The 26,304-nt window shown below is 48.1% G+C and overlaps 1 protein-coding gene across 1 annotated transcript in view; it reads right to left on the bottom strand.

Moving 5' to 3' along the window:
• Nucleotides 1–22,930: 22,930 nt before the first annotated feature.
• LOC308631642 (voltage-dependent P/Q-type calcium channel subunit alpha-1A-like) overlaps nt 22,931–26,304 on the bottom strand; it is a gene marked incomplete at both ends in the record, with an annotated part of 200,048 nt that continues 196,674 nt past the window's right edge. The window contains 2 exon segments of the mRNA XM_081263023.1: nt 22,931–23,170; nt 25,610–25,706. Of these exon segments, the coding sequence (XP_081119149.1) occupies nt 22,931–23,170; nt 25,610–25,706 (337 nt within the window).

The raw sequence follows: 26,304 nt of genomic DNA, 5'->3' as shown, positions 1-26,304 counted from the left end.
CATTATGAAAGGCTGCATGATATTACAGAAGGTTTTTGACATTTTCATATCTTATGCATAAGGAAAACTCTGAGGGCCACCAAGAAGTCACAGGTCTTTTGGAGATATTCAAATCTGTGGTGGCTATAGATATAGGCACATCTGTCAGCACATGTTCATTTTGGATGATGAACACCACATTCTGTTATGGTTTTGTTTGCTTTGAACACTCAAGAATCAGATAACACCTGCATAGAAGAGCCCTGGTATCACTTATCACTGCCCTTTCATTTCTTTCACAGGGGAAAAAAAATTAGCAACAGATTAAACACAAGACAGTTGGTTCTCACCCCCATCATTAGGTGAAGACATGAGGGCGGAGGCTTCCACATCAGTGCTACAGAAATGGGGGTTTAAAGGGAAGCCAGCCGCAGGATTCTGCCAGGGCTTGACTTTGAAGGCTGCCTTGCCCAAGGTCAAAATAGATGGGGAAGGTGTGAGATCCATTCTAACGGCAAGCAGATTGCTGCACTCCCTGCCCAGGGTGTTAAGAAAGCTGCATGCTTGATTTAGCAGCCCCCTGTGAGTAGATAGATCAGAAAACCCTTCAATAACCTTGAAATCTCCACTTCCTCAAGAAGAGAATCAAGGTGGCAGCCACCACCCTGTTGAAGCTCAACCATTGGAAGGCACCATTAGGCTTCCAGGTGTGGGTTGTCTTCCAGACAGCAGTGAAAGTCCAGCGGAGATTTAGGGCCGCATCCCCAGATGCTCTCCTCCTCCGCCTTCCTGGGGCAGCCAGTCCCTGCTCTCCCTGAACCCACGCCTTGCAGGCTCCTGGGGAAACAACAGGCTCTAGGCTGAGCTGGGGACACCACTAGGCTCCACACCACACACACTCAAAACATCCCCACACACTCCCACTCGTAACATCTCACACACAAAAAACAACACACCACATATCCATAACATCTCTCAAACACTCATAACACTCTACACACATGCTCACACACACAGACTCACACATTTATACTCAAACACAAGCTCACTCAAATGCACACACACATACACTCTTACACTCATAAATACACATGAACACACGCCCTCCCACAGAGAAGTGTGAGCAAGCAGGAAGGAGCAGACCATGTTAAGGCTGCAACATTCCCTGGACTGACTCTGTGGTCCAGGAAACAGAGGGGGCGGGGTTACTATCCCGGCGCCTGGGAGCCCTGCTTCTCCCAAGAAAGCCCGGGGCTCAAGGTGGACTCACATCTAAAGCCCGCAACCTGCGGGCTCAGGCGGGTAGGAGGTGACTCTTCCATGGTGGGTGGGTGCCATGGAAGAGGCGGGATGAGGCAAGAGGCCAGGAGGAGGATGACCCCAGACCATGGGCAGCAGCCCCTGTTCTGCCTCCCCTGGGGGCTCTGGAAGCTCTGGGGCCTCCGCCCAGGGCTTTGCACCGCCCACTCTGTGCCAGAGCAACAATCCTGGTAAAGGGCCTCTCGGAGTGGAAAACCCCAGGTTAGTCAGGATAATTAGGCTCCAGCCTCCCAGACTAGGGACAAGCAAGATGTCCAATAGGAGCCAATGCTTAGGGAGAGGTCACAGGCAATCAAGGGGTCATTCCCCCTGTCATTTGACAGAATGGACCGAACTGGCTGCAGATGACCACGTCTTATTCTTCTAACAGTCACAGAACCCAGCAAGTGCCCAGGGAGAAGGAGGAGGGGAACAAGGAGGAGATGGTGGGTCAGAGAGGGGAGGGAGCAGCTTCTGACCCCAGAGCCACTCCTGAGGACCCCTTCTGGTCAGCATTGGCCACAAGTCGGCCCTCTCTCTAAAAGCACCTCCTTAACTCAGGCACTAGCTTCCAATCAGCAAATACGAAATGTACCGGGCACTCTGCCAGGCTCCAGATGCAGAGGTGACTGCCAAACAGACACCCACTGTGCTGAAAGTGCCTAGAGAACCTTTCCCAAACCAACCTCCAAGTCAGTTTCGCTGAAGATGAGCTCCTCCTGTATGTGAGTTTGTTGACAACAAAGATCCCTGGAAAATGGTCCTGCCTTTAAACTTGAAATGCAGTTTTGAGGATGAGGCCAGCAAACCCCAGAGGAGTCCCTCCTGCTGCCCAAGCTGGCTTTTCCATGGAGGGTTCTCCTGCTCAAGTCTCCCAGACACTTTGCTATCTAAAGGTGTTAATTAGTACTCCACTACAATATCCTGTGGATGGCTTGCCTCGGGGTTTCATACTTTTGAACAAAGAAAACATTTAACACAGGTGTGATTTCGAGTCATTAACCTCTGGCAAGGGGCACAAAGGTGGCCTTTTGTGCAAAGACCACCCTCTCTTTGTAAACACAATTGCTACTTGGTAAAGTGTTCTATTCTCTAGCTCTGGAGTGGGAAGAGGAAAAGCCAAGCACAGTCCCATGGTCCCATGATCAGTCTTAGGAGTGGGATTCAGCATAACATGCAGGATTTGAGAAGAAATTCAGAAACTCCCTCATTACTAGAGGTTGGCTGGTCCTTAGACCAACGCCTACATCCTTTCAACACCCTGCCAGCCTGTAGAATAGTGAGGCACTCCTCTGGGCATCCCTGAGGCTCTCGGTGGCCGGGTCTTCACCCCGCCAGTCCCAAGGAGTTCCAAGCCTGCTTCCAACCCTCTAAGTGCCCGGAGAGGGAGGGCAGGACTAGATAGGTTCTCAGCCTCAGCATCCAACACTTCCCTTGTAAAAGGGGCTTTCCTGGTGCCTAGTCCCTGTTTTTCTTAAAAAAAAAAAAAAAAAAAAAACTCCATTGGATCTTTCACTTCTCCCTACAGGGTGGCTGGGATATGGGGTAGGGAAGAGATGGCCCCTGGTGGTCTGGATGGAGCACCATGTGCTGCCTGTCCCAGGACATCCTGGAGGAGGGGGCCTCAGGCCTAAGCTCAGGTTCCTACCGCGGGGGTCACTGCCGCCTTCCAGGCGACTTGCATCCTCTGTGCACAGGCAGTACTCTGCTTATTAAAAAAAAAAAAAAAAAAAAAAATCCACGCGTGGCTAAATTCAACACAACGGTCTCCAGCACCTGCAGCAGATCTCTGTTACCGGGACTCTGCAGCTGGACGTTGAAGGGAGACACCGGTCCTTTGCCCCAGAGCGGGAAGTGAGAGAGACTTACTGTGATGCCGGGACAGCGCGGCTGTCGCTGTTGCCACCTGGCCCACGCTTCGGGAATCGAATCCGGGAGCACTAGTGCCCTAAACTTTGCTAGGAAGTCCCCACTAAGAAGCCCTCCTCACAGTCCCCGAGTAACCTTGGGGAGCCCACTAGACTCACCTACTGCCAGGCATTTGGGCAGCAGCAGCCTGAAGACCAGCCCGCACACCACTTCCGAGGCCATCGCGTCGGTTCGGCGACTCCGAGCGCAGGGGCGAGGCTCGAGGGTCCCTAGGGCTGGGACGCCAGGCCCATGCCCGCCTAGGGCCTCCTACCACCAGCAAGCCGCCCAGGCATCGCCTCTGCGCTGGCCTCCGGGCTTTCCGCCCCGAGGGCGCGCTCAACGCGCTCTCAGCTGCCCCTTGCCCGCAGGGCTCTGGGCAGCCGCTCACCAGGCTCTTGGCAGCCACCTAGCCAGGCGCCCGACCCTCTGCGGCCGGCCCATTAAGTGTAGAACTCAGGCTCCGGTGGCGGCGGCCTCTTCAGGGGCAGCCAGGGCGGGGGCCCTGGAGGAGGACAGTTTGGGAGAGTCCTAGGGGTCTGGAACAGTGCGGAAAGGGGGCGAAGAGGGAGTGCAGTCCTCTGGCCGGGCTCCGGGGCGTCGCTCAGGGGAGGCCGGGGAGCCTTTTGCGCAGAACCCTTCTGAAGCCAACGAGTCTCTGCCAAAGAAGTTTCAACTCTGAACGGGGTCTGACCAATCCTAGCTAGCCTTTCTCCAGAATGCACAGAAAAACTCAGATGTGCATCCACTTTGTATATCTTGGGGAACTCTTCTTTTCTCTTAGGCTTTGTTTCTTGCTGGTCCTAGCTCTAGAGGAGAGTATGTTGGCACCTATAATATTCCAAAAACCTCCCTTTGCTTATTTGCGAAACAACATCTAGAGAAATCAGCTGAAGCTGCGAGATTCGAATTTGTCCCTTCCCTGGTGTTAAGATTATCCAAGAGTTAGGGATCTGCTGGGGCCAAGGGGAATCTCAGGACCAGGAGGCAGAGGATCTTAGGATTTGTAGAGAGGCCTAGGGAGAACTGGCATTTCCATCCAGGGAGTGGTGGGAGCATTTAACCTCCATTCAGGACTTGCACCTGGGATTACATTGGTTGGAGAGGAGGGATCCGTGGATCCATGAAAAAAGCATGCAAACCATGGTTTTGTCCTGACTCCTTAACCATAACAACTACCTGTGTGGGTACTGATTTTTTGACATAAAGTAAGCATGTGTTTTGAACTCAGATGCCCTCCCAAGTTCTCTGGGAGCTACAGTGCACTTTGTAATGTGATCCATTACCTTTTCTCCCTCCCTTCCTTCCTTCCTTCTTTCCTTCCTTCCTTCCTTCCTTCCTTCCTTCCTTCCTTCCTTCCTTTCTTCCTTCCTTCCTTCCTTCCTTCCTTTCATAAAGACTCAAGATAGTTTAAATCTTGTGCAGATACCCTGAAACTTAATCCACCTATGTGTGCTGCCACTTTCAGGAAACTTAAGGCTGTAGCACTGAGTTCAATCCTTAGCACCACATAAAAATAAACAAATAAAATAAAGGCATGCTGCCATCTACAAAAAAAAAAAAAAAAAAAAAAAAAAAAAAAAACACCAAACACATTTAAAAAAAAAAAAAAGAAACTTAAATAGCCTCTAAACCCAAACTCATCATAAGTCTAATAGTGGGATCAGAGAAGAGGACAGAGCTTTAAATTAGCAGCTAATTACTGAATGTGAATAAGAAATATTTATTTTACAGAACGCTGACATAAATACATCGCTAATTTTGAGGTTCGGAGCTTGTGCTTGCCCCCCCTCCTTCCCTCTCTCTGATATAATTCATTTTGGGGTCCTAACTAAAAGGTGAAGAAGCACTCCTCAGTTTTAAATAATACTGTGTTGTTAATTGACTGTTGTTTTCTCTGAATATCTTCCATGTTCTTACCAGGCTTAACGACTGCCCAGAGTTTTTCAAAAGTTACCATTCTGGAGGCCTAGTGAGGAGACACAACCGTCCCAGCAAACAGGGCACCTGACCAAGCATCCTCTCTGCTTGCCCTGTCTCATGCCTACCAAGCTAGTCCTTCAGTTCCAGAGATGTCAAGAGCTCCATCCCAGTTTTGAGACTTCCAGTGCCTACTCTCCAAGGAACTTCAGTTGTCTGGACAATATTTAATACAAAGTGTTCAATCCCAGCCACATGTTGCTGTCACCTGGGGAGTTTTTGAAAATCCAAATGCTCCTACTCCACACTCCCAGAAATCCTAACTTCACTGGTCTGGTCTGGGGTCCCACACCTATATTTTTTTAAGGCTCTCATGTGATTCTCAGGTATGCAGCCAGGGTAGAGAACCAGAGTCCTCTTTCACACATCAGAACTCAGAAAACATTCCCCTAGATTTCAATACCAACATCCACATGGCCGGACCAAATCCAGCCTTCTGGTTTCCATATCGGATTGACTGGAGCACACCAGTCATTAGCCAGTGGCAGTGTTTTTTATTTATCTTTTTATTGGTGCGTTACAGTGGTGCAAGTGGCAGGCTATGCCACTACATAGTAGTTCATGAACACAATGTAACAACATAATTTGACCAATATCCCTCCCCATTGCTTCCCCCTCCCTCCACCTCTCCCACTCCCTGGTCTCTGTCCTCTATTCTGATCGCCCTTCAGTGGTGTTGTGTTTATAACTGCTATTTTCTCCTCTGTCTCGCCTACCTTGAGGGGCAGGACTGGTGTCTCCACAGGTCCGTCTTGAAGGACCCCACTGGCTCACCAGGGTTCTGATAACAGTGTTCAGGAGCTCTGCTTGCTCTGCAAACTTATCCCCAACCTGAGCATGATGGGAATGAATTCTGAAAGAGCTAGAGAATGCTCTGGTGAGAAGACAAAGTGCCTGCAATGCTCAGCCACATGAGTACACATTTTGATTGGGTGAATACCTGCTGTTTGGGATAAGTGTCCCCCAAGGCTTATTTGGGGGTACACTTATAGACACTTAAAGATGGTTTCCCCATCCCGTAGGACTCTAGAAATATTGTGGGAGCTTCAACAGTTGGCCATGGGGAGAATGCCATTGAATTCATACCAAGCCCTGAGTTGAACTGCCTTCCTCCGCCATGTTCTGCAGCCATCATACACTTTGCCTTCACAGACTCAAAGCAGCAAGACTATTGCTCATGGACTAAACCCTCCAAAACTGTGAGCCAAAATAAACTCTTTTTATTTTTAAGTTGAGTTCTCTTAATTATTTATTACATTAACAGAAAGCTGACTTACATAGCCCTTTGAAGTACATGACCACCAGCTTAGCATAGAGAATGAATTAAATACCAGTTACTCCATGTCTCTCTGAATCTACACTGTCAAATGATGACTTCTTTGCATCATTACTGACTAGTGCCTCAGTTTTTTCATCTAGAAATGGAAGAAATAATCAAACCTATCTAATATGGAGTGCTAACCGATGAAAACCATATATACAGTCCTTAGAGAAATGCCTGGCACATAGCGATTTTTCAGCAAATACTGGCTGCTATTATTACTATAATAATTACTATGACTACTATCATTGTTATTGGAAAACAAGGTCTGGTTCTACATTTTTGAAACTGATCTGCTGAAGCTTTACCTGCTGTGACACTTCAAGAAGGATACACTGGCCCCTCAGGTATGTTCAGAAACTGGTCTAGAGGAGTGGTGGACATTTTCCCAAGTGTTGAAGTCTTTGGCTGCAAGGAATGTGGCGCTTCATGCCTGGTGCAAGTTGCATTGCACCTATTATCTTTTGCCTTTTCTGAACTTGCTTTAGTGCTGCACTGATTGACGACGTTATTCAGAAATGCCATCTTTGTCCCATATGCTAATTTTCTCTATCCAGCTCAATAAGGCAATACAGAGCTAATAATCTTTTTCAGTCCCATATCATCTTTAGTCCCATTATCTTCAATTATCCTCTCAGATACTCTGAGATCTTCTTTTGAGAGATCTCAGGGATGGATATTTCCCAAATGGCAACCTTACAAAGCAATGTCTCCCACAGGGAACATAAAGCTTGTCAACCTGGCATTTTCTTCCCCCAGTGAGATCTGCCAAGATCCATGGGTGCCATCCAGCCTGTGGAGACTGTGGGCCTCTTGCCAGCTCAGGGAGGGTGCCATCCAGCACTGGCAACGTGTCTGCCTTAGTATGTACTAATAGAACATTTTAGATACATTCATTTCCACTTTCCATCTATACTCAGTTTTATTTATGTTATAAGGCGCATTTACTTGGAAATCAGTTTTGTTACGGTCCACATGGTTTGGAGATTTTATACTTAAGAGAATCTGGAAGCTAAATGGAAGCCTTTCCTTTTGCTGACAAAGTTGATCTTCCATACCTGTGAGCTCCACACCAATGGATTCAACCAATTCCAGATCAAAAGTACTAAAACAACAAATCTCATCCATACTAAACATATTGAGACTTCTTTACTTGTCATTTTCCCTGAACAATATAGTAGAGTCATATACAATGTTTATATTGTATTAGGTATCATAAATAATCTAGAGATGATTTAAAGTGTTCAGGAGGATGTGCATAGGTTAAATGCAAATACTGTCCTGTTTTCTATAAGAAACTTGAGCATCCACAGATTTTTGGCATGTATGTAGGGTGGGAGTGGTAGTCCTGGAAACAATCACCCATAGCTACCAAGAGATAACTATCTATTCTATGATTGTAATTTTTGAATGTATCAATTTAAGATATATAGCAGTAGTATTTACAAGATCCCCAAAATGTAAGGACTTAGACAACTTTTGATAATTTGCAAGATGCCCCTCATTATACTTCTGCTAAAGTGGTTATTCTTACACAATATTTGCCAGAGTAATTGACAATGAAAAATCACATCCTGCTGGCTCTACATTAGATTTATACTGTGGTTTTAACTATAATGTATGTGTTACAATATGGATCAGAAATCTGAAGCGGACCACTGATTTCATGTCTGCTGTTTTAAGAATTTTGAAAGTCAGCTAATGGATGTGTATGCACTGATGTGAATGGTGTATGAGAAGATACTTCCCAACTGGATTGTAGGCTTTGAGGACATGGACAAGATTTCATTTATAAGGTAGATCACAAAGCAAGATTTCAAATGAATTGTATTATATTTATGTTTCCAACACATACACACAAACACGCACACGCATCCATAACTTGATAAGAAATGACACCTATGAAAATAAAGGAACATGTAAAATTTTATGTGTTGTTTTAAGGTAAATGCATGGAGGAAGAGATAGTGAATCTGTGGGGAGGCTGCTCTGTTGAAGATCTGACTTGCCTTGGGCACTGCAGGCACCCAGGTGGCAACAGTAAAGTATGGAAACCACTATTCATTATTTATAACCAACATCACCGCAGATTTTTATCTTGGGTTTTCTATCTGCTTTCTGTGTATTTGCTCCTGAAACCTTTGAAGAGGTTGCTGGTTTTAACATGATTTTGTCCAGAGAGGCTATCAAATTCTGGGAAGAGTTTTGCAGAAGGGAACTGGAATTGGGGGAATAATTTTGCAGTGAAATGTAGTAATAATTCAAAGCAAGTTACTAAACAAAAAATATAGCAATACTTTTCTTTACCTGTAACCAATGAAATAAGAAAAATAGACTTTTCTGTCTTCTTAGATATTTATTTATTAATAAACACATGTTTCAGATTAATTAAAATGCAAGTAAGTCACACTACCAGGATTTCTTCCATGATCATGGCAATGTTAATGTATTAGTAAGTCTAGGTGATTTTCCTGTATTGGTCTTCTCAAGGGATTTCAGATGTGTGTAAGCACATGAGTGTGTATGAGGTGGGGAATTCTCTATTCCTAGCTGTTCACATTAGCCAATAACTAGGACCACAGCTGCAGGCAGCTAGTCTCTGGTTTGGTTCATTTTCCTGCAGTGCCACCTTTTGGCTAAAAGTGTATTTAAAAACATGCAAGTACTCTCAGCAGGAAGCCTGCAATCCAGCACAATCCACAAACATCCGAGGCAGCCAATGACAGGCCGAGAGGCTCAGAAATACAGCAGGGGGGTGGAACCAACACAGCGCTGCCCTTGTAAAGTGGCCATTCACCAGGAAAGTCAGACTGTTTGCATCAGTGTAAATAATTAAGTAAATAGGAAGTTGTGCAAAGAACTATAAAGAAGCATTAAACATCACAGAAGAGTGATAAAAGTTAATCTGAGCTCCTCCAGGGAACTAGAGGAAGACAAATCCCTTGGGAAGATGGTGCTTCCAGAGAGGATGTGGATTCCAGGGAATGTCAGCTCCAGGAGGTCCAAGGCTTCTCCAGTGCTATATCCCCAGTAAGACAGGATGGGGCCTATAGCAACCATTGTCTAATATTATAGTTGAGTAAGTAAGTCAGTCAGTCTAGGTGGGAAGGGATATCATTCCCAGCAAGAACAGGCAGCATCCTGGAAGCAGCAGAGGACATGGCCTGGTAAAGAATGTCCAGATTCCATCAGCTGTGATCCTGTGCATCTTAATTTGTTGGATGATACAGTTTCTATGCGTTGCCTGTTTTCTACCACTTATTAAGTCCAAGCAGAATACTTGACAGAGGCAGGCATATCACAGGAATAAGGACAGCTGCCACAGGAGTTTACCGGCCCCTCCCACTATGGTATTCCATCTTTGCAATGCTGCTGGTCACTGCAGAGACATGAGAAGCAGAGACCACTTACAGAAAGTCAAGAGACTGGGGTCACTTCAGCTGGAGCAACTTCTTGCTGATGTGATACTAAGTAAGTCCCTTCAGCTCTCTGAGTTTTGTGTTCTTTTACCATTGTAAGGTTATCTGTGTTTAGTTACTTTCTTTTAAGCCTCCTTGAGCAACTCCCATTTGGGCCTGGAGTGGTTTTTATATTGTCCCTTTACTTGTGCAGAAGGAAAGCAGTGTGGTTCTGAGTGAATGCTCTGCTACACTCTCCAAACAGTCACGACAGCCGTTGATGAGCCTCTTGACTAAGAAGTCCGACACTTCTTCTCCAAGGCCAGTGTCTGGCTTGCTGGATGATGCTATAAACATCACAGCATATTCCAAGATTCTTTTAGGTCCTTCAAATAAGTGTTTTGCTTGTTTGTATTGGGATGTGTGCAAATGGCCCCTCTTACTAAAATAAACATAAGGCATCAGTATCCTTTCCCCAAGTCTGCAGAACGACTTCCCAGGTCAGAATCCATGGGTTGAAAGGGGTCCCCAAGCCCTTTTTTCCTGTATTACACTGTGACATGGCCCTAGGGTCATGTCCCCCATTTGCTATGCATGGAGAAAATGACCTTTCTTAAATTCCGCTAACACAGTTGAGCAAACTAAGCATTTCAAAAAACAATGTGCAACAAATTTAAAGGTGAATGGACCACCAATGATGTGTCTTTCAAAATCTAACTCTCAAAACAGGACGACTTTTTGAGATGCCCCAAGATAGTTGATCTCCCACCTAGGATGAATCCAGGGCCAGCTACAGTTTGTGGGCCCCAATGTAAAAGGAAAACATTGGCTCCTTGATCAAAATGCAGGAACTAAAATGAAGCTATAAGCCACAAAATATAAAACTTTTCCCTTTGTGTCATGGACCGTCTATCTGTCCCTGTCTGTCTCTCTCCTATCAAATTGTCTTACCATTTTTATTTGCCATTTGATGTTGTTCTGGGTAATGAAAAAATAACAATACTTAAATTATTAGCATAAATTTTACCATAAATCTTTATATGCTGCAAATCTAGTTTTAAGTGCAAACACAAGAACTTTTAACTCAGGCAAAATTGTTGAAGTATAGTTTCTATTTTGTGGCTTGTACATTCATGTGTGCTATGTTCTCAGCAAAATGGTTGAAACACTGCATGAAACTAACTCAATAGTTTTTATTTTACTTCTTGACTCACTCCTTTCTACTGATATTCTGCCTTTGATTTACTGATAAGTGAGAAGCAACTGAAATGGAAAGGGACTATGGGTGTCCTTCCCCTCTTTCCTTCCACAGTCATTGTTTTCCCCACAAGTGGCTAACACTGGACACAGGTAAGGCAGGCTATGATAGGGTTCTTCACTCCTTTGTGGTCCTTAGGAACCCACTGCCTTCTTTCTACATTTGAAGAGATTTCTGCTTCAAAGGGACAAGTTTGTGTCCTGAGGCTGGGCTGCCACTGCTCCTCCATCTTACTCAGTCGTTGGTAACCTGTTTACCCTCAATTCCCAAGCATCATGGGTCCACTGGAGTTCTGTAAGCATGCACATCTGGAATGCCACATGGTCATGCAGCTACAAGGAGTACCTATTGCAGTATCACTTCTGCTGCTGCACATGCTCTATTGTCCTGTGGACTTATCTTGCAAAACATTAGTTCAAAGATCATTTTTAAAACGTTTTTATTGACATACATAAATACAATGGTGTCAATAAAGTGCAGTGACATTTGATGTATAGCAGTGTCCTTAAAGTGTACATTTAAAGGAGGTCCCTCATCACTTAGTTTTGCTCATTTTTGAAGTTCATATGAACAATCTGGCATTGCTTTAGGTACTCACTCTCATAGCATCATGTAAGTGAAACTCATCCGTGTTGACGTGTGCACCACGGGTCTTGCTTTCTTATTGCTTTGTAATGTTATTCCATTCTGTAAAAACTTTAAAAACATTTATTTTCTCCTGCTGATGGCCCTTTAGAGTGTTTCCAGTTTGGGACTCTAAGGAACACAGTGTGATCTTTAAGGAGAACTGAAAAAAAGTGTCACAAGTGGCTAAAGGGACTAAAATTCACAACTGGAATCTGATAGCTGGGTCGACCACAAGCTAAACTTTGCCGCTCTTGCCTGGGAAAGTTCCTGTCCCCAGCTGCCAAGATAAAGGCCTGGGAAAATGTCATTTTCCTGTTGAGACCGGACCAATGAGGTACCACCTTCAGCCCTATGTAAATACCTGCCAATCAGGAATGGACGGTGAGGAACACAGGAGACAGTGAGGGCAGGGGGCGGGGCCGAGGGCAGGGGGCGGGGCCAAGGGCTGCGGCTGAGCAGGTGCATAAAGGAACCTGTGGCTGGAGGGAAGCAGGAAAGGTGGATTAGAGAGGAAGGGTGACGCGCACAGGCACAGAACAGCAAGGGAAGGGAATCAGTGAGGGCAAAGCCAAAAATAACTCCCACAGGAGGGAAGCCCTCTGGGAGTGGGCAGGGCCACTGGCTCCCCGTGAAGCCGCCCAGTGGCAGCTCTGCCGACACCCTGGGGAAAGCCGGGCTCGCCCTTCCCCGGGGTCACACTGCCCGCTGGCCACCGTTCAGTGTCTGGGGCGAAGTACAGGAGCATGGAGAAGGAGGGGGCCTCCGTCTCGGTGACCCCCGAGTCCTGAACCTCTATAACCTGAGGAAACAGGCAAAGAGATCTCCCCACCAAAGTCACAGCCCTCCACTAAAGGACCTCACAGATACAGAAGTGGATGACATTCCAGAGAAATATTATGAAAATCTGAGTATTAAAATGTTCAATGAACCAAAAGAAGATCCAAGGAGTGAATTAGGAGAGCAAATAGAAATATGGGATAGAAACCAATTGGAATTCCTGGAAAGGAAAGACACAATGGATCAAATTAAAACTTCACTTAAAAGCATCTGTAACAGATTTGACAGCATAGAAGATGAACCTTCAGTATTAGAAGACAGAACCTCAGGCTTTGAAAACAGGAGACATGAATTTGAGTACACAGAATACAATTAAATGGAAAAATAATAGAACAGATCAGAACATACAGCAACTCTGCCACAACATGCAGAGGCCAAACCTGAGAATCACTGCCCAAGAAGAGAATATGGAGATACAGGCAAAAGGCATAAAGAACATTTTTGGTGAGATAGTTATAGAAAACTTTTCCCATTTCAGAACTGAAATAAACATTTGCATACAGTAGGACTCCCTATTGACTTAACCAGAAAAGTATTCCAAGACACATCATAATCAAAATGTCTAACAGAAATAAAGAAAGAATGTTAAAATCTGAAAGAGAGAAATATCAGGTCACATTTAGAAGCAAACCCATAAGGCTCACTTCTGATTTCTCTGCTCAGACCCTAAAATCAAGGAGTGCCTGGAATGAGATATGCCAGCCAAGATTATTATGCCCATCAAAGCTCAGTTTCAAATTCAAGAGGGAAATAAAAACTGTCCATGACAAGAATAGACTGAAAGAGTTCATGACCACCAAGCCTGCAATACGGGGAATACTCCAAGATAAACTGCACACAGAGGAACCCAAACACAAATCCCAAGTCTCCCAAATAGAGTAAGACCAAAAGAAGAGTGGTCCACTAAATGAGTAAGACAGTATCAAATATAGCAAACGATTCAAAATGGCAGGAATGCACAGACACATGTCTGTACTGATGTGGAATGTTAATGGACTCAATTCCCCAATCAAAAGACATGGGTTAAATCAAAAACAAGATCTGACTATGTGCTGTTTACAAGAGACTCATAGGCAAAGACACCAACTGGCTAAAGGTAAAAGGATGCGAAAAAGTATTCTTCATAAACTGACTCCAAAAACAAGGAGGAGTAACTGTTCTCCTACCTGACAAAGCAGATTTCAGATAAAAATTAATCAGAAGAGACAAAGAAAGCCATTAATCCCAGTAAAGAAAATGATTCAATAAGAAGATATAATGATAGTAAATATATATGCCCCAAATGTCAATGCACAGAATTACATTTAAAAAATACTAGTTGATATTAACTCCCATATAGACCCTAATACAATAATATTGGATAATTTCAGCACACCCCTATCACCAATAGACAGGGCATCAAAGCACAAATCAATGAAGATGAATCCAAGCTAAATAATACTGTAAGTCAAAGGGACCTAACAGACATCCACAGAATATTTAACCCCAACACAACTCTATTTACATTCTCAGAAGCTCATGGAACTTTTTCCAAAAAAGACCACATTCTAGGCCACAATGTAAATCTTAGCAAATACAAAAGATCTGATATAACCCCATCCTATCAGATCATAATGAAATGAAAGGAACTCAACAGCAATAAAAATATAAACACATGAAGATTTAACAATATTCTTTTAAATGAAGAACGGATCAAAGAAGAAATGAGAGAATTCAAGAAATTCTTAGAAACAGATGAAAACAATAATATATCAAAATTTTGGGGACAGTATGAAAAAAAAATTTAATAAAATCTATTGCTTTAAGTGCTTACATCAAGAAAATAGAGAGATTCCAAATAAGTAAGGTAATGCTCCACCTCAACGCTTTTGGAAAGAAAGAACAAACTAACCTGAAATTCAATAGAAGACAGGAAATAAAAACTGATCAAAGCCAAAATTAACAAAATTGATAATAAAAAGCAATACACATGATCCAAGCAACTCAGAGCTGGTTCTTCAAAAAGATAAATAAGGTTGATAAACTGCTTGCCAAACTAGCTAAAGAGAGGAGACCCAATCAACAAAATTAGAGATGAAAAAGGAGATATCACCACAGACACTTCTGAAATCCAGAGAATAACTGAAAACTGTTTTGAAAAGTTATACTCTGATAAACTCGGGCTGGGGATGTGGCTCAAGCGGTAGCGCGCTCGACTGGCATGCGTGCAGCCCGGGTTCGATCCTCAGCACCACATACCAACAAAGATGTTGTGTCCGCCGAGAACTAAAAAATAAATATTAAAAATTCTCTCTCTCTCTCTCTCTAAAAAAAAAAAAAGAAAGAAAAGTTATACTCTGATAAACTGCAAAATCATTGACAAAGTTTTACACACATATGACCTGCCCCAAATGATCCAGGAATATACAGGAAACTTAAACAAATTAATATCAAGTAATGAAATTGAAACAGCAATTAAAAGCCTATCAACAACAAAATCCCATGACCAGTTGGATTTCTCAACTGAATTCTACCAGATCTTTAAAGAAGAACTATTCCCAGTCCTTCTCAAATTATTCCATGAAATGGAAAGAGAGGGAACACTCCCAAATACATTCTATGAAGCTAGTATCACTGGGATACTAAAACCAAACAAAGACACATCTAGGAAAGAAAACTATAGACCAATATCCCTAATAAACATAGATGCAAAAATTCTTAATCAAATATTAGCAAATCACATTAAAAACATTAAGAATATATTACACCATGACCAAGTGGGCTTGATCCCCAGGAATGCAAGGTAGGTTTGACATTCACAAGTCAATAAATGTAATTCACCACAGAAATAGAACTAAGAATAAAAAATATATGACAATCTCAATAGATAAAGAAAAATCCTTTGATAAAATACAGCAATCATTCATGGTAAAAACCTGCAGAAACTAGGGCTAGAAGGAACTTACCTCAACATTATAAAGCCTACTTATTACAAACCCAAAGCCAATTTCATACTGAGTAGAGGGAAAAAAAATGAAAGCTTATTCTCTGAAGTCAAGAACAAGACAAGGGTTTCTACTATTACCAATTATGTGCATTACAGTTCTTAAAACTCTAACCAAAGCAATCAGGCAAGAAAAGAAAATTAAAGTGATACAAATAGGAAAAGAAGTCAAACTGTCAGTGTTTGCTGATGACATTATCCTATATTTAGAAGACCTAAGAAATTCCATGAAGACTTCTAGAGCTAATAAATGAATTTAGTAAAGTAGCAGGATATAAGAATCAACATTCATACATCAATAGCTTCCCTATACTCCAAAGGCAATTCAGCTGAAAAAAAAAATAAGGAAAACATCCCTTTCACAATAACCTCAAAAAATTTGGGAATTAATCTAACCAAGGAGGTGATAGATCTCCTCAATGAAAACTGTAGAACACCAGAAGAAAGAAATTAAAATGACCTCAGGGGCTGGGGTTATGGCTCAGTGGTAGAGCGCTTGCCTTGCACACTAGGTTTGATCCTCAGCACCACATAAAAATAAATAAATAAAATAAAGGCATTGTTTTCATCTACAACTAAAGAAAAATTTTAAAAAAGAAGACCTCAGAAGATGGAAAGACCTCCCACGTTCATGGATAGGCAGAATTAATATTATTAAAATGGCCATATCATTAAAAGAATAATACAGATTCAACACAATCTCCATCAAAATATCAATGACATTCTTCTCAGAACTAGAAAAAAAATGGTCCTTAAATTCACTTGGAAAAATAAGAGACCCAGAATTTTTTCAAAATGAGCCTAAATACTATGCATAATTATAATACTCTAATCAAAATAGGTAAACAAAATATAAAACATAGTATATCAGATTATAAATGTTGCTATGAAGGAAATTTACATTAAATAAAAGATAAAAATTCTTAAAAATGGTCTCCAAACTTGTTTGCATCACATAGATTCAAAAAATATTTTTGTGCATGTGCTTCAATGTGAATAATTATATATTACCAAGTTACAAGTTATACATAGATAGTATGCCTTTTATCTATATGAGGAAACAGTTATATGTATATCATGTCTTATATGCATTGGTGTATGTGTGTGTGTGTGTGTGTGTGTGTGTATAAACTATCATCAACTAATAAACTCACTGAAAACTTAGGGCAAGGATCATCATTAATGAGTCATATTTTAAAAACTTCTTAATAATGTTGAATTTTTGTTGAATTCTTATGAGAGCTGATGAAATTATAGTGGCTTCATTGAGCAAAAATGAATGTTTCTCACCTGCCCAGTGTTCAGATGGGCATCCTTGACTTGAGCAGCTGTACCTCCAGCATCTCAAACCACAGTGGGTTTGTGTATCTGTAACTTTCACATCCACTGATTCAAGCAAACATGAACTGAAACCATTTGGAAAAAAATGTATTCATACTAAACACATACTAACATCTTGTCACTGAATTCTTTTGTGGGGTGGGTTACCAGGGATTGAACTTGGGGGACCCGATCACTGACCTACATCCCCAGCCTTATTTTGCATTTTATTAGAGACAGGGTCTCTCTGAGTTACTTAGTGCCATGCTTTTTGCTGAGGCTGGCTTTGAACTCACGATCCTCCTGCCTCAGCCTCCCGAGCCACTGGGATTGCAGGGGTGTGCCACAGCACCTGGCTTTGTCACTGAATTTTAACAAATTGGTAATTGCTATTTACACACCTTTTACATTGATTAGGTGCAGTAAGTAATCTAGAGAAGTTTGACATGTGCAGGCGGATGTGTATAGCTCATGTGAACACACTAAGTCATTTCATACAGGAACTTGAGCATCCAGGGATTTGGTGGGCTGAGGATGTGTGTGCCTTGATGTTGATCCCTGGAGGGAACTAGGGATGACTGTCCTTTGGTCTTTTCTTCCTGTCAGTGTGAGCCACTGACTTTCTTCTTCATTATGACTTCCACGTGCAAGACGGATCTGCCCCTAGCCCCACATCTTTTCTCAGGGCTGGAAGAGGACAAGGGAGTGGTGTATTCATCGAGAACTTAGTGTGCTCCAGGTACATTTTGAGAAGCAGACTTTAGGTTAAGAGGTTATGTTCTTTCCTCCTTGCTTCCAAACTACTTTTCTTCTCATTCCCAACTAAGGTGACACCTGGAGGTTGACAATTTGGTCCAGGTCTCACAGCCAGTGTGGGACAGAACTAAGCCCAGCCGGCAGGTGGGCAGACCCCTAAAGGAGTCCTTTCTACTCACCTGCAGGACAGCAGGCATGATGTGTTTCCAACAGGAACTGACCACATTCTGTAGGGCTTGGGCCAAGCTCAGCTCCCACGTCCTGGCTGAACCTGACCCTTGAGAGCTACACGGCATCTGCCCCATGTCACTTCTCTGCAGCAGTGTTTACAAACACACCTGTGCAGCTGGAATTACTCCACAAAGTCATTCAGCCTCACCGACTTCCTTCCAGATCCTCCTCACAATGAGATCAGTGACATCAGTAAGCCATTTCTCCCCCTCCGCCCTGGAACCCTGAGAACGTGGGCATCTGCAGGTCTACTTTCAGGTCCCAGTTGTTGGTGTGCTCAGAAACGGTGTGACCTAAGTGGCTCACCTACAACCTTGTGTTTTTGTTTCCCTTAAAATAAAGAAGGAGAAGTGTGACCACCGAGAACAGTAAACTCAGTACTGATGAGGAACAAGGATCTGGCCACCTGTAAAGTAAAGGACTTCAGGAAAGAAAGCCACCGCATCATCTTTTTCCCAGAAGTGTGAAAGTTAAGCAGAATGTAGCTGTGATAACGACAATACCTTGCATTTATCTGGTTCCTGTCTCCCAAGAGCTCAAAGTGCTTCTCAGACATTATCTCATTAGTTTGCAAATCATTCCTGGGAGTTGTAGGAATGAAGCCAGACAGAAGTTTCTAGCTTACCACTTCACTATGAGCCAAAGGTTGAAATGTCCTCTCCTCGAAAGCCAGCACATCCTGCGTGCAAACGTGAACTGTCACTCAAACCCCAGATGTGGAGTATCAAAGTCCAGATTCTAGGTATCTTTAATATAGTCTACCTTTCAGGTGAGTTATTGTAAGAAAAATCTTCCTCTTTTCCTTCTTAACCAATGAAAGTCTTTATACAGTTTTACTCTCAGGAATGAAATGGGCAACCAGTGAAGTTCAAAGCTATTCCTGGATTTTGTGTGCATAAATGTGAACTCCCCACACCCAGCACTGACATGGGGATGCCTGGGGTGTGCCTGCACATTGAGAGGTAGGTTATAAAATTACCATAAAGCCAACAAAGTCAGAGGTAGGCAACGTCACCTTTAATACATAAAATAAGACACAAGCCAACATGCGCTGACTATCCAAAATGAAGACATCATCAGATCCAAAGGAAGAACATGCCAGTCAAAAAGAAAAACATGGAAAGGGAGAAGCAATATTTTCCAGGGACAGAACAAACCCTGAGCAGCTGGAAAGGAGGTGAGATGCATGCACTGCCCATATTGGGTCCCATGAGCAAGGCCACTCCAAGAGAAAAACCTCTCTTGTCCATTGTCCCTATACCCAAGGGCAGTGTGGTAGACACGCGGGCCCTGGATGTAGTGTCTGGGAAGTGTGAGCATCTGGTGGGGCCAGCCTGCCAGAGGAAATGCAAGTCAAGAACAGTGAGGGCTGGCCGCCTGGGGCTCCCTAGATCTGAGCTTTGAGTTTCAGATCTATTTTGGAGCAAGGACACTGAAGCCAGGGACAGTTGAACTGCTGCCCCACCCCGCCTCCTCGGACCTGGGCTCGCTCCGGCTCCCGCTGTCTACTCCGCATGCCGCCACCAGAGGGCGCCGCGAGCACCTGCGTCAGGCCCCACTCGGGCAGAGCGCCCGAATTCTCAGGCCAGGCTCACGGTTCCCTGCCTGCTCTGTCCTCAGCCCCGCGGCTCTTCCTCACTCCCCTTCAGCCGCACCGACCTCCCCACTGCTCCTTAAATGTGCCCGGCATGCTCCTGCCTCAGGCCGTCCCATGATCCTTGTGCGGTGTGCTTTCTGTGCTAGGACAGTTTCCTAAGAAAATCTGCGTGGCCCCCTCTCTCCCCTCCTCCTGCAGCGGTCTGCTCAGATCCTCTGCCGAAGAGGCCTAGGGGACCTCCGTCACCAAGCACCGTCCCCCCACCCATCGCTTTCTATTGACTTCGGCTTTCTCTTTTGACTTAAGTGGTTGTCCCCTATATCACCGCGAGAGGGCGCGCGCACGCCCGTCTTCACCCCTTTCTTTTTGGACTCAGGGTCTCGCTATGTTGCCCACGCGGGCAACTAACTCCTGGCTCCAGTGATCCTGCTGCCTCAGCCTCCCCGGTGGCTGGGACCACAGGCGTGCAGCACCGCACCTCGCCCCTGGCTTCCCTTTCTTTTCTCTCGTGGCCACAGGGTCTAGGGATGTGGAGTTCTGCGGTCCCTGGGGCGGATCCTCCGGTTGGGAGGTGAAGACCATTGGTGATGACCTGGGATCCCCTTGGCACGGGAGCCTTTTCTTCTTCCTTTCTCTTTGCAGAGCTGTGGCTTGAACCCAGGGATGCCCCTCCACTGGCTGCACTCCCGGCCTTCTTTTTTCTTTTAAGACGGGGCCTCGCTAAGGCGCTGAGGCTGGTCTGGAACCTGAGATCCTCCTGCCTCGGCCTCCTGAGCTACTGGAATTACAGGTGGGCACCAGTGCCCTGCCCTTAGGAGGATTTTAAATGTTCCCAACACAAAGAAATCACAGGCGCTGGGGGCACTGGGTGCTGACTGCCCTGATCTGATCACGACACACCCTGATCTATCCCCCGCACACCGCACCCCACAGACACCTGTAATTATTACATGTCAACTTAAAATAAGATGATCTGGGGCGGGGCTGGGGCTCAGGGTAGAGCGCTCGCCTAGCACGTGCGAGGCCCTGGGCTCCATCCTCAGACCCCATAGAAATCAATCAATAAATAAAGGTATAAAATTATAAAAAGAAATATACTACAAACATGTTTCTAGTTTCTCTGGGAGAGAAGAAACCATCTGCTATGAGGGGCTGAACTGTGTCCCCGTCCCCTGCCAAGTTCCTACGGTGCAGCCATCACCACCACCATGGCCGTGGCTGGAGCCTCAGCAAGGTTAGTGGGGCCCTAGGAGGGCAGCTGGTGTCCTGGACAAAAGGGCCAGGGAGGGTGGCCCCTGGGCGCCAAGGCTAAGGCTGAGGACAAGCCTGCGGCCACCCTAGTCCATTGCAGCCACCCAGTGTGTGGTCCTGGTGGCCTGAGCAGACAAACACCTGCGCTCAGGCCAGAGCAGGGCCTCTGACTTCGCCAGCCAGGACGCTGGGCACGATCCTGGCTGAGGCATCTGGAGCCGTGGGTGCTGAGCAGCCTCCCTGCAGGAAGCCACACCCTGCCCACGTGGAGACCCAGGCTGTGGCAGGCCTGCCAGGTGTCCCTGGGTCAGAATGCCCTCGATGGGAACCACCGTCCCTCTGCCCAGTGGCTCTGGGCTGCACTCAGGCTGGGAAAAGCATGGTGTGACCTCTGCGAGGTGGCGGGTTTGTATGAGGCTGCCTTGGGCTTGCTCCTTCTTGGGTACAGAACTACTGGCACTGGGGATCCCGGGGCAGGAGGTCCTTGGCAGGTGGGCAGCAGTCACCCCAGCTGGCTGCCTCGGGTGCTGCCTGAGGGGTCTGCCTCCTGTCTCCCCCGAGTGGTCAGCTGGACCCCACCTCATGGCTGCAGGTGCCCCTGTGTGGGGAACGCAGAGCCACCTCTCGGGGTTCGACACACAGAGGCCACTCCATGCAGTGACAACCAAGAAGGTCCCTGGACACTGGCCAGTGTCCCTGAGGGCGGAACTGCCTCTGCCTCTGAACCTGGACCCCACCTCCCCCGTTCTTCTCGCCGTAGCGCTTGTCACCCTCTAGCTGTTAACTCTACTTGGTGGCTCCCGGGACCCAGGCCTGCAGGATGCCCCTCCACCAGGTGGCTGGCCGGCTCTTGCCTCAGCCGCAGTGTGTATTGTGCCCCTTTCTCCTCGGTGCCTGGGGACAGGGGGTCGCTCTCCCCTGTGGTATCCCAAATGCCGAGGGCAGGGCTGGGCACACAGCAGGTACTCGACTAATGCTTTTGCTCAGAGCCACCATCATGGTCGCCAGTGGGGGCCCCAGACAGGGTGCCAGGAAGCCAGGGCCAGCCGAGGCTCCCGGCTGGGGGAGCTCTTCCAAGGACAAGGCAAGGGTGGCCCTGCCTTGGGAATGCCGTGTGCGGGGGAGGACACTGTGGCCACCAGGTGCTCTGGCCCCTGTTACTGCCCCGCCCGGAGCTCCTGTCCCCCACGAGACCCCACTGCTGCCCATCAGGGTCAGCGCCCTCCAGGGGCAGCCAGGGCTGCGGGTTTACATCTACCCAGGCAGGTGGTGGCTCTGGGGCAGAGGGAGGCCTAAGTCCCTCAGGAGGAGGCCCCGGGTCCAACATAGCATCTAGGACCCAGGGAGGACAGGGGGAATGGCCTTTTCCAGATTCTCCTGGACAGACACAGAGAAGAGAGGGACGGAGGCAGAGGGACAGAGAGGGCCCCCACCTGCCTCCCCGGTGCACAGGGTGGCGACATAATATCTGAGAACCTGCAAAGTGAGGGGGCTCATCTGTCCCCTGTGGCCTAGGCCAGCAGCAGAGGAAGCTCAGGGCGTCCAGGGACGGGGGTGGGCGCCCCCACGGCAGGCTCCAGGGAACCCTGAAGAGGCCGCCTCGGTCCTGTGGCCGGGGACTGAAGGCTCCTGGATAAAGTCACAGCCAAGTTCTTCTGGGTCCTTCAGAGACCAGCCCCGCCTGGCCAAGCCCTGGGCTCCAGCCGTGGAGACCCAAGTGTGGAACTCAGGGCCCTCGGGCATCTGAGAACCGCCTCCTGACACAGGGACATCCGCAGCCACTAAATCTGGTGGTACTTGAGACTCTGAGCTAAATGAGCTGGGGACCGGACCCAGGGCCCGTGCACCTTGGCAGGTGCCCTGCCGACGAGCTGTCCCCGCCCAGCTGCTGTTCTTCATAAGGTTCCCCGCCTCAGGTTATTTCACGACAGTGACAGACATTGGACTAACTCAGGTTGACCGCCCAGGTCTGTGGTCCCCACAGAGGGAGCCGGTGGAGATGAGGCTGGAGGGGTCCCCGCCTCTGCTCTAGAGCTGGGGCGTCTCCTCCTTGAGGCCAGGTCGGTTGAGGCAGCCCCTGGCGGCGGCGGCTCTGTCCTGCCCCACCCCTGCCTCAGGGCCTTTGCGCCTCCGGAGCCTTCTCCCCAGGCTTTTCCCTCTGAACCTTCTTGGGGAGCCCCCCTGTCTACAGGGGTGTCTGGCGCACATGACAGGCAGGACACACTGAGGGTTTGCGGAAGAGTGCCCGGCGACAAAGGGGTGGCATCTCTGCCCTGTGCCTGCTTCCCCCTCCGGGCGACCAGTCGGCCCTGCCCTTACCTTTGGCTATCTTGATGTCCAGGGCTGTGCGGATCAGCGCCATGAGGGTGGAGTTGAAGTGGACGGTGTTGTCATCCGCGACGGGCAAATCCATCCGCAGGAGCCTCTACAGAGAACCCGGGGGAGGGCCGTCACTCTTGGGTCCTCCTCTGGGGTCCCCGGCGAGCCACACCCACCCCATCGGGGACCTCCAGGAGAACTCTGAAGGCCACGGCGGCCCCACGCCCAGCCCCGAGTTTCCCAGTCTCCTCCGGTGGCCGCAGGGAGGGCACAGGGCTCTCCTGCGCGTCCTCGCCCCTCCTCGTCCCGCCGCCCTCCCAGGCGCCCGGCCTCAGAACTCTCCTGGATGGCTCCGTCCCCGTCTGACCCCAGAGAGAGCAAAGCCCAGTCCAGCACGTGCAGCAGCCAGCAGAGGGTCCCCGGCCACAGTGGCAGGCACCCGCCCCGCCCCTGTACGGCTGGACCAGGGCAGCCCCGCTGGACACAGGTCACATTCCTCTGGGAGGCAGCAGGCAGGCGCCCCGCGGGTGGGGCAGGCCCCTCGCAGCATGCAGCGAGGTGACACGGAACAGCACAGACATGCGCATGCAGACTCATTCATAGCTCTGTGGAAAGTGTATCTGGGGGCATGGCCGGACCTGGGCTGTGTGCAGCAGGAGGGGACGGGGTGGGGCATTCCCAGGCCCAGGGAAGATGATATTCCCTGTGTCCCAGCCAGGGGCTCTGTCCCCTGCTGGGTGGTGACGGAGGGGGTGTCAGGCTGGTGTGCACCAGCCCAGACAGAGGTGGCACAGATAGGGCTTTGGGATTCACCAGGGATTTCTGATACACATGGACAGGAAACAGGGAAAGAGGGTAGGGGACAGGAAACCTGGGGAAGGAACAAGTGGTATCTGGGGCAGGTCAGGGAGGGAGGCAGTGGTTAAACACAGAGAGGGTGGGGCTGGGGCTGGGACAGGGGTTTGAGCCTCAGCACCACATAAAAATAAAGGCATTGTGTTGTGTCCATCTACACCTAAAAAATAAATATTAAAAAAAATAAAAGAACACAGAGGGGGGCTTGGTGTACAGCTGTGCATGTTATACACTGCACAAAGGGCTCCCCAACTCAGAAATCATGGATTTGCATATTTAATACAACAGTTCCTCTCATTAGCATAAAAGTATCTTGGTCTGATCACATCCGTGGGTTACAACAATTTCCCAGCAGACAAAGTGTTCTGTGGAAAGGGCGTCCTTTTAAGTTTGCACAAAGGTGCCTTGGAGGCTCTGCATAGAGACGGAGCGAGGGGTCTCCTTCCCTCTCTACTGTGCCCACACACACCCTGAGAGAAGGGACAGGAGAAATGGAACCGGTGTGGTGGTGCACACCTATAATCCCAGTTGCTCAGAGGCTGAGGCAGGAGGATTGTAAATTCAAGGCCAGCCCAGGTAGGTTAGTGAGACCATCTCAAAACAAGAAGGCCGGGTGTGGCTCAGAGGCAGGGCACTCTGGGTTCCATCCCCAGTGTGGGGTGGGGGAGCTTGAGGGGGACAGGTAGGGCGGCTTGTCCTGGCCTCCACTGAGGAGGGGAGGGAGGCTGGCAGACCAGGTGAGAGGGGTGAGGGCGGGGGCTGCGGGAATCACACAGACAGGAGACAAGCAGAAGGTTAGGGTTAGGGTTAGGATTGGACAGGAAGAGGATGAGGGGGGATGGGGACTTGCAGGTGTATGTCCCTGAGCTTCTCAAGGATGAGTGGGGGGAACAGAGCGTTTGTCCTGGGTGCCACGGGAGATTCCAGGGGGGGCCTGGGGCCTGGCTCAGCCGCCTGGTGGCAGCCCCTCACACCCTCAGCAAGCATGCACCCCCCGGTCGGCCACGGCGCCTGCCCGCCCCAGGCCCCGTCAAGGCAGCGTGCATGGCCTGCGTCAGTGTGCCACCGTCCAGGGGTCCAGCTGCAGCCTGCCTGCCCGCTCTGGAACAACGGAGAGGCCGGTTGGGGTGACTTTGGGGGATGAGTGGCGTGGGATGGGGGCTGGGGAGGCACCTCCAGGGAAGGGGGAGCTCTTGGGAGCATCGGATCCCCAAGGCCTGAGTCAGAGATCAGCTTCAGGTGTGTGCGTGGAAGGTCCCCGGGGCCTGGGGACTCAGGTGGCACAGAAGATGGGCCGGGGCCTAGCCTCTGTCCTGCAGGGTCCCTGTCCTGTCCTGGGTGCAGGGGCTGCTCTGGGGTCAGAGATGCCACTGTGACTCCCTGGAAGCAGGTTGTGTGCAATTTGGTTCCCCAGGGACCGAGTGGCCGCCAGGGGACCTGGGTGTCCCCCCCCTCCCTCCAGCATGTCGGCCATAATGGAGTCTCAGAGCACGTAGACACTCATCAGAAAGGACAACACTGTGCTGCTTAGAGTAGAGGGACGGCAGGAGCCAGTTACTCAAGGAGAAAAGAAAAAAGAAAAAACAAGAAGAAGAAAAGAGGGGGGTGGAAGAAGACTCGGTCGGGCGTTTCTGTCGAGCACTGAAAAATCCCCAGTGCCTGGACACCGCAGTCGGCACAGGTAGACTACCTTGTAGGCCACTCTGGCCGGACACTTCTTCCCCAGACCCAGGGGCGGAGACATGTGTCTCAGCATCTGATACATGTCCGGGTAAGGCATGCGGCCCCTGGCAGCACAGAACAGAAAACGAGGGACAGAACCAAGGGAGGGGGCGGAGGAGGGGGAACGGAGGAAAACCAAAACCAAAACCAAAAAAAAAAAAAAAACAAACCACACGAGCCGAAAAAATAGAGAAAGATGCAGAGAAATGATAAAATAGAGATTTCAAACAAATGGAAAAGAGGAGGAAAAAATGGAAGAAAAGGTGATTTAAAATGAGTATTTCACTGCTCACGAGCAGGAGCAGGGGAGAGTCGGGCTCGACCTGGGTTGGAGCTGGGACGTGGCGGGTGCGGAGGGGGGTCTCCTGGCGGGCAGCCGGGAGCTGAGCCTCGCTCGCGGGGTCATTTTGAAAGGGGGGCGACATTCTCTGGTTTGGCTGAGGCTGGTCTCTGAGGGGGCTGAGGGGGAGGGGCCAGGTGGGGAGGGGGCTGGGGCTCTGGGAGTGGGGTACGGGGGAGAGTGGAGCGTGGGGCAGAGCAGAGTCACACCCCACCCCGAGGTGGAGCTGATCTGGGGTGCCGTGGAGACCCCGGGATGGGCGGCCAGCTAAGAGCAAGCAGAGATGGCCGAGGGAACACAGGAGTGTGCGTCCATGCTTCATC

Source organism: Spermophilus citellus (genome assembly GCF_964194105.1).
Source record: "Spermophilus citellus genome assembly, chromosome: 12".
NCBI classification, from domain to species: Eukaryota; Metazoa; Chordata; class Mammalia; order Rodentia; family Sciuridae; genus Spermophilus; species Spermophilus citellus.
Note: the sequence above shows the minus strand (reverse complement) of the source record. Positions and strands in the feature narration are given on the sequence as shown.